The following is a 19096-nucleotide window of genomic DNA, read 5'->3' on the forward strand; positions in this document are numbered from 1 at the left end:
TCTTGGCCCTTTTGATATTTAAATCAAATCTCTTCAACTCTTGACTCAATTTCTGCAGCTTTTCCTCCACATCATTTTCACTTTCACCCCACGTCACCATGTCGTCTGCAAAGATGAAAGCTTGCAAGTCCTGCTGCTCCTTCCTTTTTGGTGCCTTTTTATGGCATCCATCACAGTGGTAAATAGGAGGTGTGACAAAGCACTGCCTTGCTGTACTCCTCTCTTAGTTTCAAACCATTGGGACAGTCTGCAACCCACTTGCACACAACTTCTGCTTTTTTCATACATCTTCACTTTTGCAGTAAGATTGTCACGAATTGTCAACTCTTCTAGGCATTCCCAAATACGCTCCCTAGGTACGCTATCATAAGCCTTTTCAATGTCTAGGAATAGTAATGTGGAAAATTACTTTACAGAACGCTTGTGTTAAAATTGTTTTTGTACATGATTTTAATTGCTCTTTTATGCAGTACTTCTAGATCTTTGATGAGTTTAATATTGCATTTACAAGTATTCTTATACCTAAGATGAGAATGAATTAGGGAAATATGAATGTTCCTTAGTTGTTGAATGTTCACTCCAATATCTGTTAGCCTTATGAGAACACCTAACACGCTGACAACTGTATGTTTTACATTTGAAATATCCCAGTTTAGATTGGTATCAAAGGTTAGTCACAGATAAGTACATTCTGTAACTTTTTCAACAACTTCATTTCTGATTTTAATTGTATTAGTTATGCTTACATTGTACGATCATTTATGAAATAGCATATACGTGGTTTTCGAGGTGTTTATGACTTGCTTATTATTATTAAACCATGAAATGAATTTATTCAAATCATCTTTTATATTATGCATAATTGATTGATTATGGGCATTTTCATAAATGATAAAAATATCATCAATAAGCAAGAATATCTTTCTGGCAAACTCTAGTTAACTAATGGCATTTATAAGTATTATTAAAAGCATGTGGCCAAGTACCGACCTTTGAGGTACGCTATATTTGACGTCAGATATTTGTCCTGAGGTTCTCTCAATATTGACATACTGCTTCCTGTCAGGCAAATAATATTTAAACCAATCAAGGGAGACTCCTCTAATTCCTATATTTGACAGTTTGTTTAGTAAAGTTTAAAGTACTGACTGCCTTAGTAAATGACATAAAATCAGCTTCATGGTCCGTATCGCACTACAATAGATTCACAATTAAGTATTTATTTTCCACCTAGTCGATACAATGATTGCTTAAGGCAATTTTTAATGGTCAAAAGTGGTACATGTTTCGTATATTATCAACATCTTCAGCCACATAACACTGTTTAGATGAAAAATGTATAAAATTGACAAAGTAATGCTTTAGAGGAAGTGTCCTTAAAATTAACATAAGATTGACAAGATTAAAACAAACAAATAACTCAAGAGAAAATATATAAATTATTTCTACAATAGAAAGCAGTCGTCAAGGAAACACTTGTACAATATTCCATAGAGAAATTGTCCTAATAAATATTCTTTTCTTAATAATTCATGAAAAAAGATCAATTTATAAATTTAAAATTATACAATTTATAACTAATTATCGAAATGAAGAAATCCTGATATCACAGTGCGGCTCTTATTATTAATGTAGATGAAGATATAACTAATTCCTAGTTGTCAAATCTTATTAAGCCTGCTTTCCTTTGGAACAGTAACTCCTGTCATTCTTTCACAGTTTTGCGCCGGGTGTAATATTGATGATGCGTTCTTCCTTGCTCTTGCACCTGAGGAGGTGGAGGAGCGGGGGATATAGGTGTGTCAAGAACTTCCTTGCTGTCACCTATAGCTTCAACATAGGACAATCTGGCCGCAATTTTAAAGTTAGATATTTGGAACATGTGAATGCTGAAAAACATAGAAGATTCTCAGCAATGGGATCACACATGACTGCCACAGGTCATAAATTTACCAACATAGAACAAGACCTGACCATCATAAAAAAGTTAAAAAAGGGCAGCTTAATGAACACATATGAAGACCTATACATTCATCTAGACCAACTTGTAAAGAAAAATGATAACCTTAATGAGGCTGTAGAATATAAGAATCCATTATATTATCAAATTCTAGTATATTTGAAAATGCTTGAGAAGGATCACGAAAAAAGAATTGGAATTTCTCCTCCTACAGATAGCCCTACAACTTATTCCTCCTCAGTTGAAGCTATAGGTGACAGCAAGGAAGTTCTTGACACACCTATATCCCCCGCTCCTCCACCTCCTCAGGTGCAAGAGCAAGGAAGAACGCATCATCAATATTACACCCGGCGCAAAACTGTGAAAGAATGACAGGAGTTACTGTTCCAAAGGAAAGCAGGCTTAATAAGATTTGACAACTAGGAATTAGTTATATCTTCATCTACATTAATAATAAGAGCCGCACTGTGATATCAGGATTTCTTCATTTCGATAATTAGTTATAAATTGTATAATTTTTAATTTATAAATTGATCTTTTTTCATGAATTATTAAGAAAAGAATATTTATTAGGACAATTTCTCTATGGAATATTGTACAAGTGTTTCCTTGACGACTGCTTTCTATTGTAGAAATAATTTATATATTTTCTCTTGAGTTATTTGTTTGTTTTAATCTTGTCAATCTTATGTTAATTTTAAGGACACTTCTTCTAAAGCATTACTTTGTCAATTTTATACATTTTTCATCTAAACAGTGTTATGTGGCTGAAGATGTTGATAATATACGAAACATGAACCACTTTTGACCATTAAAAATTGCCTTAAGCAATCATTGTATCGACTAGGTGGAAAATAAATACTTAATTGTGAATGCCTTAGTAAAGTCAATTAGAAGTTCTGCTGCTAATTTCTTGTTATCTAAACCTCTTTGTACAACTGAATTATTAATATGTTTTGGAAGAAAGTCATAGGCCTATTGAAATTTGAAGAAAAATTGAATTTTTGTGAGGAATTTCATGACTTACTCCTTAACATTTATTTTTGACAAAGGATGTGATACAAAGTGGTCAGTAATTATTGGGATTATATTGTAAACCTTTTCTTTATGCATTTCTACTATTCTTGCTCTTTTACATTTGTTGAATATCGAACCTGCTTTTATGGAAAAGTTCATTATATTAACAAGCAAGGGAACCAGATATTTAGCACATTTCATAAGAAGAATGTTATTTAACCCCTTAACTGGGCATGCGCATGACGTATATATTCGTACGCTGTATGTTTCAGGGTAATGGGCGTGACGAATATATACGAACTCATCTTTTACTGCGGATATCTCCTGGGTATGACGAGCTACTTTGCCGCATGTACAGGTAAGAAAGGATTTCCACCTTTCTTATCTGTACATGTGTAATCTGTTAGTACAGAAATGAAACTCATAAATCAAGCTGCTTTGCCGCGTCGTGTATTATCTTAATTGATGTTTTTCCCGCACGATGGCAGCAAATATCACATGTCACGCTTCTTGAAGTTTATTTGTTTTTATTTTACAACTGTGCGATGCTACTTGTCTGCAGTAGGCCAAATATGGCAGCATCCAGTTCAAAGCGTAAGTTCAAAACGCTCGAAGAAGACGAGATTATTCAACACTTACAGAATGATTGTAACGATTTATCTTCTCAGAGATCCAAAGATGAGTGTATTGATACAGATGAAGGTGAGTCGGATAGTGAAAGTGGTTCAGAGAATGTGAATGATGAACGAGGTGAACAACATGACGGATCGGATGAAGGCAAATTACATGCAACTATTCTCATGTTTAGACCCGTATTGAAATTTGCGAATTGCTAGACTTTTTCAGCCTTTCCCACTGCGTGGTGTTTCACGTCAGAAATTCATATTTTCTGGTGCTAGTGGTGTAAGTGTGGACTTCGACGATGAATCCAATGTATTGAAATATTTTGAACAGTTCATAGGTATGATATGTTTCAACTTATTGCCGAACAGACCAATGTGTATGCTAAACAGTTTTTAGAAGCCCATCCAAACTTGAAACCACGATCACGAGCAAGAGATTAGGTAGATAGAAATCCAACTGAGATAAAAGCTCTAATTGGACTTCTAATGCTACAGGGGATAATACATAAGCCAGAAAACAGTATGTACTTCACAAAACGGGAAAGTCTTGCAACCCCTTACTTTTCGAAAATTATCTCTGAGACAAATGACTGCAGTTCTAGTGAGGTAAATGACGTAACTGACCGTGAAGTTAATGTAAAATCTTTCACAGTGTCACTAGCATGATGTGTAATTCGTAAATATTCATTTCTTTTATTTGTTTTAATTTTAGGTGCTAACATATGAACAAAACACTCAAATTTCAACCAGGTAAATACCTTGCAGTTAATGAAAAATGTCCGATTCGTCAGCTGAATGGTCAGTGTACTGGCCTTCGGTTCAGAGGGTCCCGGCTTCGATTTCCGGCCAGGTTGGGGATTTCAACCTTCATTGATTAATTCCAGTGGCTCGGGGGCTGGGTGTTTGTGCTGACCCCAACATCCCTGCAAATCACACACCACACAACACTATCCTCCACCACAATAACACGCAGTTACCTGCACATGGCAGATGCCGCCCACCCTCATGAGAGGGTCTGCCTTACAAGGGCTGCACCCGGCTAGAAATAGTCACACAAAATTATTATTATTAGTTAATGAAAAATGGTTCAGAATGTCACATGCATGATGTGATATTTATAAATACCCCTTGCTTTTATTTTTTTCAACTTTCGGCTGTAAAATATGGACCAAACCCTCACATTCCAACCAGGTAAATGACCTTGCAGTTATTAAACATTTCTCTAACATTAACATTAATTAAAACTCCTTTGTATTACTTTTTGTATCACAGATGAATGATATTACTAACTTTTCTGCCTATCCTGCTGTGTAACAACAATCTGCTGAAAAAATACACAGGGCAGGTTACACCAAGCACATCAGTAATACCCAGTTATGAGGTTAATCCATCATCTGAGAGATTGTTTTTATTGGAGAGATCCAATGTGGCTCTAAACTTCATTTCTTCACAGGTGTTCCATATCAAAGAAATTGTAATCAGCAGCATAGTTTTTCCTTTCCAACGTGGTTGATATATTTATGATACTTCTCCACCTTCCCTTCTCCTTCCACCATACTTCTTTTGTAATTCTGTTCCATTCCAGCTTCCTTCTTCTTAGACTGGTCATGATCAAATCTATCCATCTTGCTCTCTTTCCATTCAACTTGGCTTCTATCTGTTTCAGTAGCCTTGAAGGTTTCTACTCCAATTTCCTTCCTGGCATCTTCTTTTCTTACTCTCTTTCCTATCACACTTCCGAGGAACGTAATTTCATTGGCTTGAATTTTTCTCACCTATTGTCTTGTTACAGTCCAGTTCAATATTGGTGTACATCACTTCCTTGGTTAGCTGCCTCTGTGGATCCATGGTAGAGCGTCGGCCTCCGGATCCCAAGATAGCGGGTTCAACCCGGTAGAGGTAGTCGGATTTTTGAAGGGCGGAAAAAAGTCCATTCTACACTCCATGTCGTACGATGTCGGCATGTAAAAGATCTCTGGTGACACATTTGGTGTTTACCCGACAAAATTCATTAAATCTCAGCCATAGACGCCCAAGAGAGATCAGGTTTACTCTGTCTGCCATCTAACGGACCTACAGTAAAACGGAACGTCAAAATTGACGAGTAGACAGCCAGATGGCGTCAATTCGAAATGTCTGCACACGGTAGCTGAGGCCATACGATTATTATTATTATTTACTTCCTTGGTTCATCCTCCCCCTTTCTAAACTAGGTTCCTTACATTTATCTGTTGCACCATTTTGCTAATCTTTATATCCAGCCTTGCATTTTGCATTAGTTTGCTTCCTAGGTATTTGAAGCCATCCCCTATTTCAAGGTTTTGTCCTCCGATATTTAAGATTCCTTTCCCTATTATCACCGGTGCTTGGATTTTGATGACCTAGTAAATGCCCATAAATTATCTTTAAAATGACTCGGTAACAGTAAAAAAATAGACTAGTTTATAAATATGTACACTCCAACTGATTCATCGCTAAAACCTACCTGTCACTTTCTCAGTCATCCAGGTTAGCTCCAAAATCTCATCACTTCAGAAATATGGATTTTCCAAGAAAGATGATGATGATGTTTGTTATTTAAAGGGGCCTAACGTCTAAGGTCATCAGCCCCTTTCCAAGAAAGCATTTAGGGGTGTATGAAGATGCTTTCTCAGTTCCCTAACAAAATGCTGAACCTTTCCATGCTTTTTAATTATGTTGAAATGAATTGATCTGAAAAATCACTGTGCAAAATGCAAAATATAGGGAAAAAATTCCTAAAAGTATGTTTTCAACAAAGAAAATACCTGAAAATGACGCGAAGGTGTAGAAAGTTACCTAAAAATAAATTATAGCAGAAAATGACCGAAAAATTACTTTGATTGAGCATTTCTATAATGTAGTTACCATTACAGACTTTTTTAATACAAGTTAGCAATATCTTTGATACATCATTTTAAAGATAACATGTCATCAAAATCCGGCACCTGATTATCACCATCGTCTACACTGAATTTCATACCATATTTCACAGATTTCTCCTTCAATTTTTCCAGTAATTATAATATTATGACAATGATAAATAACCCATCAAGTTGCGTACATGATAATAATGGGGTGAGGAATTAAAAGTTACTTTCACTAAAATTAAAAACCACTTTATTTTGTCATGGAGCGAGGATGTAATAAATGTGATTGTATCAGTACAGCATGAATATGTTGTGAAGTGGTGCGTTAGCATGGTACAGAATCACCATTCCTGCAGCAGATTGGGCCGTTGGCTGTGTTTATGTACTGCCATGGTCCGTTGCAAACTCGGATGTAAGCTCCCAACTGGAAAAAAAGCAAGATGCTTTTAGTAAACACTGTTCTCTCAGTTAAGTTCAGAATATGCACACTGTTGAAAGACGCATTACTGACTTTCAGTGCTACAGTGTGATAGTATTGCCTGGGTAAACTGGGTTTCAAAGAGCAAGTTTGGAAGTTTTTTTACATAGTGTCGTAGATGGAAAAAATTTGTTTATTTAATGCTAAATAAAATAATTTGAAAAATCAATCAGTCAACATTGATCTGCATTTAGGGCAGTCTCCCAGGTGGCAGATTCCCTATTTGTTCTTTTCGTAGCCTTATCTTAAATGATTGCAAAGAATATGGAAATTTATTGAACATTTCCCTTGGTAAATTATTCCAATCCCTACCGCCCCCTTCCTATAAACGAATATTTGCCCCGATTTGTTCTCTTGAATTCCATCTTTATCTTCATATTATGATCTTTTCTACCTTTAAAGACACCTCTCAAACTTACTTGTCTAGTAATGACATTCCTCTCAATCTCTCCATTGACAGCTTGGAACATACCGCTTCAAGGACCAACTATGTTGGTATTACATACCGCTTAGTCGAGCAGCTCGTCTTCTTTCTCCCAAGTCTTCCCAGCCCAAACTTTGCAACATTTTTGTAACCCTACTCTTCTGTCAGAAGTCACCCAGAACAAATCAAGCTGCTTTTCTTTGGATTTTTTCCATTTCTTGAATGAAGTAATCCTGGTGAGGGTCCCATACACTGGAACCATACTCTAGTTGGGGTCTTACCAGAGACTTATATGCTCTCTCCTTTACATCCTTACTACAACCCCTAAATACCCTCATAACCATGTGCAGAGATCTGTACCCTTTATCCTTTAATTTGATTTCTAGTCCATTGCTGCCATTATCATTATTCTTCGAATCAACCTGAACTTAGATTTGGTAATAACATGTTAATAGGGTAGGCCTACCATTATTTTACAAAAATGACTGAGCAAGTGGCTGCGCAGATGGAGCCAGATAACCATCAGCTTGCATTCAGAAAGTAGTGGGTTTGAACCCCGCTGTCGGCAGCCCTGAAGATGGTTTTCCATGGTCTCCCATTTTCACCCCAGCAAATGCTGTACTTTAATTAAGGCCACGGCCAGTCTTTCCCCATCCCATCGTCACCATAAGACCAATCTGTGTCAGTGCAATGTAAAGCAAATTTAAAAAAGAAAATTGCTGATAAATTATGTCTTGGAATTGTATAATACTTGCAATGGGCTTTATTACAATTACAAACCAAAATGCATTATAAAAAAAGTGAAATTATGTACATTACCAATTGAATGATTGTCTCTCCTTAATTTCTTAATATCTTCAAATTTATAACAATTTGGATTTTCAGGAAACTTTGTTTACGTTCACAAAAATTGTAGATCCTTGCTTAGCAAAAAGAATTTACAAAAGGGTTCAGAAGTGCTTACATTTGCATTTTGCTTCTGGGTGCCAAGTTGCTATACTCTCAGCTAAGTACCGTGGAGGAGTCTTGTTCATTCTCGTCCGTTTTCATTTTTTGTTTTACCTTTATAGATCATTGAACTACATCTTTCACTTATTAGTGTAGATAAGATAGATATGTACCTGTCCATTCTCAATATCATAACCATAATTATGGCAGGCCAGCTGTGCAATACGTAATCCATTGGGTGCTATGTGTGTCACATCTCCATTGTTGGTCAGGCGAGAGAACTAGAACAGACATAAGAATAATATTTCCTTGTTAAACATAATCCTTCAATAATTGTGCCTTTTATAGTGGTAGTAATGGTAGCTGAGAGAGGATGTAGAGAGAAGAAGAGGGAATTGGGAGTCAGTGGTGAGAGAGAAGGCATTTCTGGACATACAGCAATTACATCGAAAATTAAAAGTTTTAATTTAACAGTTGCACCTTTTCAATAAAATTTTTTTGCAATGCAGTTTACATTACAAATGAAACATTTATTTGGTACTAGTTTCGACTTAAGGTCAAGGTCATCATCAGCCAATACCACAAATTACACAACATATCAAAAGGTCCATAAACAATGTATGAATGCCGTAAAAATATTGTGGTTTGACGCTAAAAGTTAAAAGTTTAAGATGAAAAATAGTCACAGTGGCGATAAAATTTTAAATTATGCATAAAATCCATTAAAATAAGGCATGTAACCGCCGTTGAAGGGTGATTCAAGTTGATTAATATGGATGCTGAAGATTCTTAAAACTTTCATATCATTCATTGGAAAGTTCTGATAGCTATAAGTCATTATATGGTAGCAGTGGCATTTAGAAATTAATTTATGCACATGCAGTGAATAATTTAGAAACATGTTACATTGATGCCATTCAAAGAGCTTCTAGTTTGATGGCCTTAAAAACTGAAGACGAAAGTTGCGCATGAAGGTCAAATTTTGTCTTTGAAGTAGGTGGTGAAGATTTGCTGCGGAAACAAGCGGAGTGATAATAATAATAAAAGCCAAGTTAGTACAAGGGCTGTTAAAAAGGGGGCCGATCGAATAGCGAAAAATAATAAAAATTATAATGAAAATATAATATGTGACTCACCTTACGCTGTGGTATACTGGACGTATTGCATAACTGAAAAGAAGGGAAACATGAGTAGGGAAGATCAGGAAGGGAGGGGAAAAACAGGATAGGGCAGATTGGAGAGGAGGGAGAAGTGAGAAGGGGCTATTTTTATGGCGGGGCTGAGGGGTGTGGGAATAGGGGTAATTGCTTCAGAAAGGTACCATGAATTGAATGAAAAATCGATTTATGATTTCTTAAATTAACATTTCTGAAAATAAAAACGAGAAGGTCAAATAGAAAATTGGATTTCTCCGAAATGTCATTACGGTTGTAGTTTGAATTGAAATACGGATCTAAATGTATAAAACAGTTTTCTGTTACATCAAGTAGAGGGCCTTTGTTTAATATCTTAAGGATTTCCATATCTTGCTCTATGTTGGTAAAATGATGATAGTAATCTTGCCTTGCTGACCTACTGCTGAGAATTTGTTATATCTTAGTGCATTAATATGTTCTGAATATTTTGTGTTGAAACTCCTCCCAGTCTGTCCAACATACGAAAAATTGCAATTATTACACCTGATTCTGTAAACTCCTGATTTTGAGAAACTATTAATCCTGTTAACTGATGTGGAATTGTATAGGATATCTGCATTTTATTGTTAGTTTTAAAGGTTATTTTTACATTGTGTTTATTAAAAATGTTAGTAATTTTATAGATCTCTTTATTAAACGTGGTGGAAATTAAGGGGACGTTGGGTTTATCTTCCTTTAATGTGGTCCAAGGACGATGTCTGTATTTGTGAAGAAGCGGTGGTGAAGACTCACTTACCACCACCCTACCCAACATGCTAGAGGGGTTCTATGATGGTGATTATGGCCCGGATGTTTATGACATGTAATTTTTTCTTTATATTCTTTCCATGGAAAAGCCGGGCTGAGTGGCTCAGATGGTTGAGGCGCTGGCCTTCTGACCCCAACTTGGCAGGTTCAAACCTGGCTAAGTCCGGGATATTTGCAGATGCTTAAATACGTCAGCCTCGTGTTGGTAGATTTACTGGCACGTAAAAGAACTCCTGTTGGACTAAAGTCTGGCACTTTGGCGTCTCCGAAAACTGTAAAAGTAGTTAGTGGGGTATAAAGGAAATAATATTATTATTATTATTATTATCATCTTTCCATGGAACATACAACTTGCGCATAATTTTATCTACAGTGACTAAAATTAAGCAGTTTTCACCTGTTATGTGAAATCATTTTTTGCTTTTTTTAATGTTTTTTTGTCATTTCCGGTAATTTTTCATCTTATGGTCATATTTCCCCGTGAATTTTCACTTTTTTGTCATATTTTTTCTTTTTATTCCATTTTCACGTACCTGCTTGCAATTGTCTCAAAGATGGATTTTTCACATCTCCTAATTGTTGTCTGTAATTTTTTACAATGATCTATCTTAGAAATATATATTTATGTGAATTAGAAGGGTAAGCTGTATGGAAAGAGACAGATGTGTAGAAAGCAACAAGAAGGTGAGCCTCAATTGAACTCTGATGATTTGACATATTTCAAGTATGCTCCAGTAATATCCTGCGATGTTGAGCAGTCTTTTCCCCGTTACAAGTCAATGTTGTATGAAAATAGATGATCGTTGCTATTTGACAACTTTAAAATGTATGTAATTTGCTGTTGTAATTCCTCCTGATCGCCCATCAAAATGTGACATTTATTTCATTCTGTGCAGAGTCAAGAGTTACCTCTGCATTGAGTAATTTAAAAATTCAAAATACCGTATAATAATAAAAATTAACAGTATTTATTTATTATTATTGAATGTGCTAGATTTTAAAAGGTTATTTTCAATATAATGTTAATTTAAACAGCGGCAACATTTTGCTAGTGGCTTTACCTCGCATTGACACAGATAGATCTTATGGCGACAATGGGATAGGAAAGGTCTAGGAGTTGGAAGGAATAGGCCGTGGCCTTAATTAAGGTACAACCCCAGCATTTGCCTGGTGTGAAAATGAAATCACAGAAAACCATCTTCAGGGCTGCTGACAGTGAGATTCAAACCCACCATCTCCCAGATGCAAGCTCACAGCCGCGCGCCCCTAACCGCACGGCCATCTCGCCCGGTACATAAGATTTTGAAGATTTTGAAAATGTTGCCAAAAATTTTTGAAGTCATATATAGTGTTGTATTTTAATACTTTTTTAGGTCATAAACATCCGGACCCAAATGGTGATGATGATGATGATGATGATGATGATGATGATGATGATGATTAGTAACATATGCCATAGAGACCCGGGTAATGACAAAAAGACAGGAGAATAAAAGCCAGGCCAGTGATTTAGACAAGGCTCACCCAGAGCAAAGGTATGGAAAGTAATGCAATTGAAAGTATTTGGAAAAAACAAAATTATAGAATATGTGCAAGCAATGTACAAAAATTGTTGCAGCAGTGTCCAGACACATGGCAAGAACAGAGTTGTTTTTGAACAAAACTGGGATACAACAAGGAAGTGTTCTGTCACCTCTGTTATTCATAATGTTTATGGACGAAATTGTGAAGGAGATGAAGGTAAAATATGGGGACAGGGAGCTGACGGTAGATGATATTGTGGTGTGGAGAGCAAACAAAGAGGAAATGCAAGGGCAACTTGACATGTTGAGTGAAATTCTTGATATGAAATGGAATGGAAGTCAGTGTGGAAAAGAATAAGACAGTGGTGCTGATTAAGGAAGGGGATTATAAAAATAAAGGGACAAAACTTTGAAATTCTGGAGAGCTTCAAGTACTTGGGAAGCAAAATGGTTGCAGGATGCAGGACTGGACATAGAGATTAGGGAAATGCATTTTACCAGAGTATTTGAAACCTAGTGTTTAGGAAGGAAGTACCAATGAAGTGTAAAGAGGTGATGTATAAATTGTACTATTGTCTAAACCCCCTATGAGTGGGGAATGCAGACGAAGAATACACCCACGGTATCCCGTGCCTGTCATAAGAGGTGACTAAAAGGGGCAACCAAGGGATGATTGTATTAGAACTATGGAACTACTTGTGATTAGTACCATCACGCGGGGAACGTCATGAGTCGCGTTTACTTGCGAGTAGTACCACTAGATTAGGTACACAACAGGTTACTGATCAGTAGCAACAGAGGGTAAATCAGCATGGGTTTTACAGTACTTGTGATTAGTACTATTATGAGAAACACGACGGGTCTGTTATGAGTTCTCACTACGTGAGGAACACCATGGGAAAAACCAGCGCCCGTGATTAGTACACCTAGGTGAAAAACACCATAGGTCTGCATTACCTGGGCAACGTACAAAACTTATGAGTAGTACCACAATGTGTGGAATACCGTGAGTATACGCTACTTTTGATTAGTACCACAACATGACAAATACCATGGTTCTACTGTACTAGCAATAAGTACCATTATGCGGGGCCATTGACGTGGATTTTGGACCCCTTTAGTCAACAAGCATCCTCGATTCAGGATTGCGCTTTAGAAGCAGTCCCTTGGTCAGTAATACTATTGTTCATGATAGTTTCTGGGTCGGTTCCACTGATAGTTTTAAAGTCCATTCTTTCTTCTTAATCACATTTTTTATTCTGGCCAGTGGATGATTTTGAACTGTTAAATTATCATTATATTTCGTCTCCTTTGGTACCATTAGGGGCTGATGACCGAGATGTTAGGCCCCTTTAAACAACAAGCATCATCACTACTATTGTCTAATACGGACGTATCCAGCGGAGACCTAAACAATAACAAAAAGACAGGAGAATAAAACCCAGGCCAGTGAAAGGAAGTTTTTAAGAAGTATGACAGGAAAGACAAAAAAGGACAGATTAAGAAATGAGGACATCAGGAAGGAAATTTGAGTGGAAAGACAGAATGGATAAGAACAAACTTAGATGATTTGGACATGTTAAGAGGATGGAAGAGGGAATGATGCCGAAGTAGATGATGGAGATTCAGGTAGGAGGAGGGAGACCCAGACTAAGATGGTTGAAAACGATCAAGAATAGTATAATTAGAAGAAACGTGGATTGTAACACAGTTAAAGAGAAACAACGGTGGTTGGATAGAGGGAAATGAAAAGGTGCCATAAAAATCCCATTCGGGCAGGAGCTGGACAAAGTAAATGGATGATGATGAATAACAGTAGCCAAATTATAAATATTTCAGATAGCTAACAATTAATTTTGAATTTTAATATAGATGAAATGAGTATTTTCAACAGACAATTCTTTGCCAGTTTGCCAACAGCATGTTTTATTAAACTGGAATGTCGTATCAGCCCAGTTACAACATTGACTATACGTCAAAATTTTAGAAACTGTTTCCCCAAATCCTTTCTGTTGCATTACTTTACATACCTTTGCCCCGGGTTATTATAACTAGAAATTTGGACCTCCTCATCCATGTGTTTTCCTCTTCATTTCAAGTTGTCCTGTATGGAATTCATCTAGACTATGCTTCTCTATGAAACAATTCTATTGTATTTTTCTACCCCAATGGAAAACTCCACATTCAGTTACGATCATTAGAAATATTTATCCTCATTACATCATAACTGTAACCTATTTCTTTTAGCTACCTCCTGCAGAAAAATCAGTACTCGAGAGGAGGAACGAATAAAGTGAAGCTGAGAAAATAATCTAGTATTTTAGAACACTTATAATTTTTAAAGGTCAGTGAACTTGTTGTTTTGTTCTTCCAAAGTTTTATTTAGCCATTACTCATTTATGTTTCATACGATGTGATTAACATAGATCATAATGAGTCTTACAAATTTAACTTCACTAATTTGTTTAGTAGTGTTAAGGGGCATAATACATTGCATTTTGGTTTGCGTAAAAGTAATCTATTGGTATCCTCATTACATCATAACTGTAACGTATTTCATTTATCTACCTCCTGCAGAAAAATCAGTACTCGAGTGGATGAACGAATAAAGTGAAGATGAGAAAATAATCTAGTATTTTAGAACATACTTATAATTTTTAAACGTCATGAACGTATAATTACTGCAAATAATTTGGCTGAGAAAAATGTCTGAAACGATGAAAGAGACACGCATTTAGAATCCTGCAAATTATCTCCATACTGAGTGAGTTGGCCATATGGTTAAGGTCGAGCAGCTGTGAGCTTGTGTTCGAGATATAGTGGATTTGAACCGCACTATCGGCAGCTCTGAAGATGGTTTCCCATTTTCACACCAGGCAAATACTGGGGCTGTATCTTAATTAAGGCCACGACCGCTTCCTTTTCATTCCTAGCCCTTTCCTAACCCTCATCGCCATTAGACCTACCTATGTCAATGTGGTGCAACGTAAAGCCAATTGTAAAAAAGAAAAACAAATTACCTCCATCCACAACTAGTGATGTAATTATTCTTGCACAACTAGACAAGGGTTAATCAAAAAGTACAGCCGCTTTCAATTTTGCACTGGCAATTTTTAGTTTGAAAACTTTGGCTAGTTGATACGAGTATAAGAATTTTAATAAATACCATAAAAGAAGTGCCGTACGAGTCCATCTGAAACCCCCCTTGACTTACTGGTAGGCTAAGTGATTTTAACTATAGCCCCTAATAAAATTCCAGCCACAACATTGGGTCTGGATTTTGATGAGGCAATAAAAGCCACAGAAATGGCCTATAAAATGACCTAAAATCCTCAAAAAAAAAAGACTGAAAATGATCCAAAAATAATAAATATGTGCATTGTTCAAATTACCTTTAACTTGTGCTGTAGTGAATAAAATTAACAAGTGTCATCAGACAATAGTTGCCAGGTTGGGGCATTTATGGCATTTCTTACGCAGTTAACCAATTCATACTGCGCCGCAGCAAATAGTGGGAACTCGCGCAGCAGCGTGTAGAAACGCAATTGATGGCACAAAACCTTAGCTGCGTTCTAAATGAGTTTTGTATGCAGAGAAATCCATGTGCTGCAGTGAGAGTGAGATGGAAAGAGTGTTCTCTTTGCTAGTTGCTTCAGAATTGTTCACATCGGCTCCTGGTGGATACATTAATATGACGGCTTCATTTTGCTCCCAATAGCTCAGCAGTAGTTAAACCCTCCACTACCTTCCTACCCCCACTTTCCCCTCCAAGCTCGAGGCTTCATGCAGGTTTGTGCCATCAGATAGTTATCGCACTTCTAGCATGTGCTGTGTGGAAGGATAGCTGGGGTATATTGTTGTCAATGTCGTGAACAATGAGCTATGATTCTCCCGCTTGCCGCGCACATTCATCAGTTTGGCAGTCTCAGTCAATGTGTCTAGTGTCTGTTATTTTCTTATTGTGTTGTCAAATACTAAATAACGTTTAATTGTATAATGACATCTTATTCAAGGCCTACCCAGGATTTTTATTTTTTTCGATGGAGGGTTAGGATTGGTGGGGAAGGGGGGCTTCTAAAAACAAAAACTATAGTAACAAATATTTTTTACTTTCAGATAGATTTTTACAGAAAGAAAAGTTTGAAATAGTTTTAGAGCAGTTCATTTTACAACTCAAATGTATGAAGTGAAAGCTAAATTCATAGCGGTCTGGTGGGCAGAGCACGCTTTAACATGTGCGTGTAGTGCGACACAAGGATTTACAAATGGAGGTAATAATAAGTATTAACACTAAAAATAAAATTGCCATTTATGTATGTTAACTATATGCATAGAGAAACATTTAAAGGTGGCACAGATCTTATATGTTAAATTCAATTGTTTATTTTGAAAATGCTTGTTTTTATAATATTTATAATTTATTGCAGGCTATTTCAAAACCCGTACATGCTGTTTAAATTTGTCAGGTTCACTTTCATTTCAGAGTGGGTTTGAACACTCCTAACCTCCCCATTGGGTACGGTCTTGGTCGTACTTCTATTTATTATAATTGTGGTACATATCTGATTGGTCCTTCGGTGAAATTTTTATTGTAGTATGGAATCAAAATCTCAAAAAAACTATTATTACCGCACCTAAATAGTTAAACTGTCACCTCTGTCGAAATTCACTCAAAGAGCATCAAAATCTTACTAATCTATAGTGGTTTTTTTTTTTTAGCCTAGCCCTACCCTGACCCAATATATCCCCCAGACTTCCAGTAATTTTAATTGTTTATAAAATTTTCTTTTCCCCCCGCCCCCCCATATCCACCTACTTCTGTTACTTTTTGTTGTTTATAAAATATCGTGCCTCTCCCCCTTTATATCCACCAGACTTCTGGTACTTTTTGTTGTTTATCAAATGTTGTGCCTCTCCCCACTATATCCACCAGACTTCCGGTACTTTTTGTTGTTTATAAAATGTTGTGCCTCCACCCTCTTCCACTATATCTTCCACTATATCCCCCTAGATTTCCGGTATTTTTTGTTGTTTATAAAATGTTGTGCGTCCCCCCACCCGACTATATCCACCAGACTTCTGGTACTTTTTGTTGTTTGTAAAATTTTGTGCCTCCGCCCTCGCACTTCTAATTCCCAATCATTGCTACTGTGCACCTGCTAGAAGATTACATGTCATCAAAATCCAGGCTCTGCTAATAACAGTCATTATTAGCCCTGACTAGAAACTTACAGGCCCTGGCAAGTCACTGGTTTTCAAATCATTGAATCTGTAAATGTGGTGGTGTTTATTTTCTTTAAATATTTATCTTTACAATAGCACTTTCTCTTAGAATTAGAAAAACTCACCGTGTCATAGCAGCCCCTGTGGCATTCTGCAGTCTGATAGCAGTTTTCAATCTCGTAGTCAGGTACTTTGTATATCTTACGGACTTCAGCAATGTCTGAAGTAAAGTACGCTGCACACTGGCAAGATTCACTTCTGAAATTTTGAACATAGCTGGTGTTTGAGGTATCACTGACGGACATATGCGAGACATTATTCTAATAACTAGAGCTTGGAAGTTGAAAACTTATAAATTGCTTAAAAATCCACAAAAAAAAATCTAAAATCTGGCAAAAAGGACGTAAAAATTAGATCCAAATTAATTCATAATATTACTTTTAATTACATATCTAATGAAGGAATATAATGTTTAAAAAACCCAAAATTATCGTGGTGTGAAACATACAGGGCAAAAATATATGAGTGAAATACGAGGACTGTTTTCTTTTAAGCAAGGGCCGTTTTGTTGTAGACACTAGTAGCTCGCGCGCGTCCCATCAAGCGTATGCATCGTGTGCCAGCATGCCTCAGGAACAACGGTGCTCACTTCCCTCAGTTTCAGCTCTGTTGGTAACCTGTACGGTTTTGTTCTGTGCTTGCTCAAATGTTCAAGATTATCGACTCGCCCGCCCCGTGCAAGGTTCGCTCAGTGATACAGTTTTTGTCGGCAAGGAATCTGTCTGCTGCAGACATTCACCGACATATTTGTGAAGTGTACAGTGCTAATGCTACAAGTTTAGGCAGAATGCGTAAGTGGGTATGAAACTTCAAAGATGGCTGTGGCAACATCCATGATGAGGCCCGCTCCGGTTGCCCATGTCCGATCACACACGATTTGATGGCTTCAGTTCAAGCAAAGATTTGTGAGGACAGACACGTACCAATAACAGCTCTCTTAAACACCTTTCCTGATGTGTCTTGGTCAGTGCTTTACGAAATTGTTTCTGAAAACCTTAATTTCAGGAAACTGTGCTCCCGTTGGGTCCCTAAACTCTTGGAGGACCACAAAAACAAAAGATTTGAGTGTTCAATGACGTTTTTGACTCGCTGAAAAAGGTGACATGTTGAGTTAGTGCCAATATAAATGGTCTGTTATTGGACATTATAAATTTTCCAGCTAACTCATTCTTCGTTGCCAGCATTTAGTCCAGCTTAGCATACGTTCTACGTAACTACTGCATCCTACGTCTGCTCTATTCTGCATGTCATATTCATACCTTGGTCTACCCTACCGTTCTTACCACCTACACTTCCGTCAAAATCCAACTGAATAAGTCCTGGGTGTCTTAAGATGTGTCCTAACATGCTATCTCTTCTTCTGGTCTTATTTAGCCAAATCGATCTCCTCTCACCAATTCAATTCAGTATCTCTTCATTTGTGATTCAATCTATCCATCTTAACTCCAGCAGTCTTCTGTAACACCCACATTTCAAAAGCTTCTATTCTCTTTCTGAGCTAGTTATCGCCACTTCTATATAATGCCACGCGAGATACTCCGTGGCTCAGGCCTCTCACCTCTGGGTTCCATGGTTCAAATCCCAGTCACTCCATGCAAGATTTGTGCTGGACAAAGCGGAGGCAGGACAAGTTTTTCACCGGGTACTCTGGTTTTCCCTGTCATCGTTCCTTTCAGCAACACTCCCCAATTTCATTTCATTTGTCAGTCATTAATCATTGCCCCAGAAGAGTGCGACAGGCTTAGCAGCCGGCATGACACTTCATTTCCTAATCTAATATTTCCTACATCACCTGACTTCATTCGACTGCACTCCATTAATTTTGTTTTGGACTTATTTATTTTCATCTTGTACTCCTTACCCAAGACTCTGTCCATACCATTTAGCAATATTTTCCAGATCTTCTGCAGACTCAGATAAAACAACAATATTATCAACAAATCTCAGAGTTTTGATTTCCTCTTCTTAGATTGTAATTCCCTTCCCAAATTCCACTTTGATTTCCTTTA

At 37.0% G+C, this 19096-nt stretch overlaps 1 protein-coding gene across 1 annotated transcript in view; it reads right to left on the minus strand.

Moving 5' to 3' along the window:
• Positions 1 to 6226: 6226 nt before the first annotated feature.
• Positions 6227 to 19096, minus strand: part of LOC136885807 (uncharacterized) — a 39796-nt gene continuing 26926 nt past the window's right edge. The window contains exons 3-5 of the mRNA XM_067158545.2: positions 17153 to 17285; positions 8512 to 8619; positions 6227 to 6912 (exon numbers count right to left, since the gene is read on the minus strand). Coding sequence (XP_067014646.2) covers positions 6814 to 6912; positions 8512 to 8619; positions 17153 to 17285 — 340 coding nt within the window. The 3' untranslated portion in view covers positions 6227 to 6813. The remainder of the gene's footprint in view (positions 6913 to 8511; positions 8620 to 17152; positions 17286 to 19096) is intronic.

Source organism: Anabrus simplex, chromosome 14 (assembly GCF_040414725.1).
Source record: "Anabrus simplex isolate iqAnaSimp1 chromosome 14, ASM4041472v1, whole genome shotgun sequence".
NCBI lineage: Eukaryota > Metazoa > Arthropoda > Insecta > Orthoptera > Tettigoniidae > Anabrus > Anabrus simplex.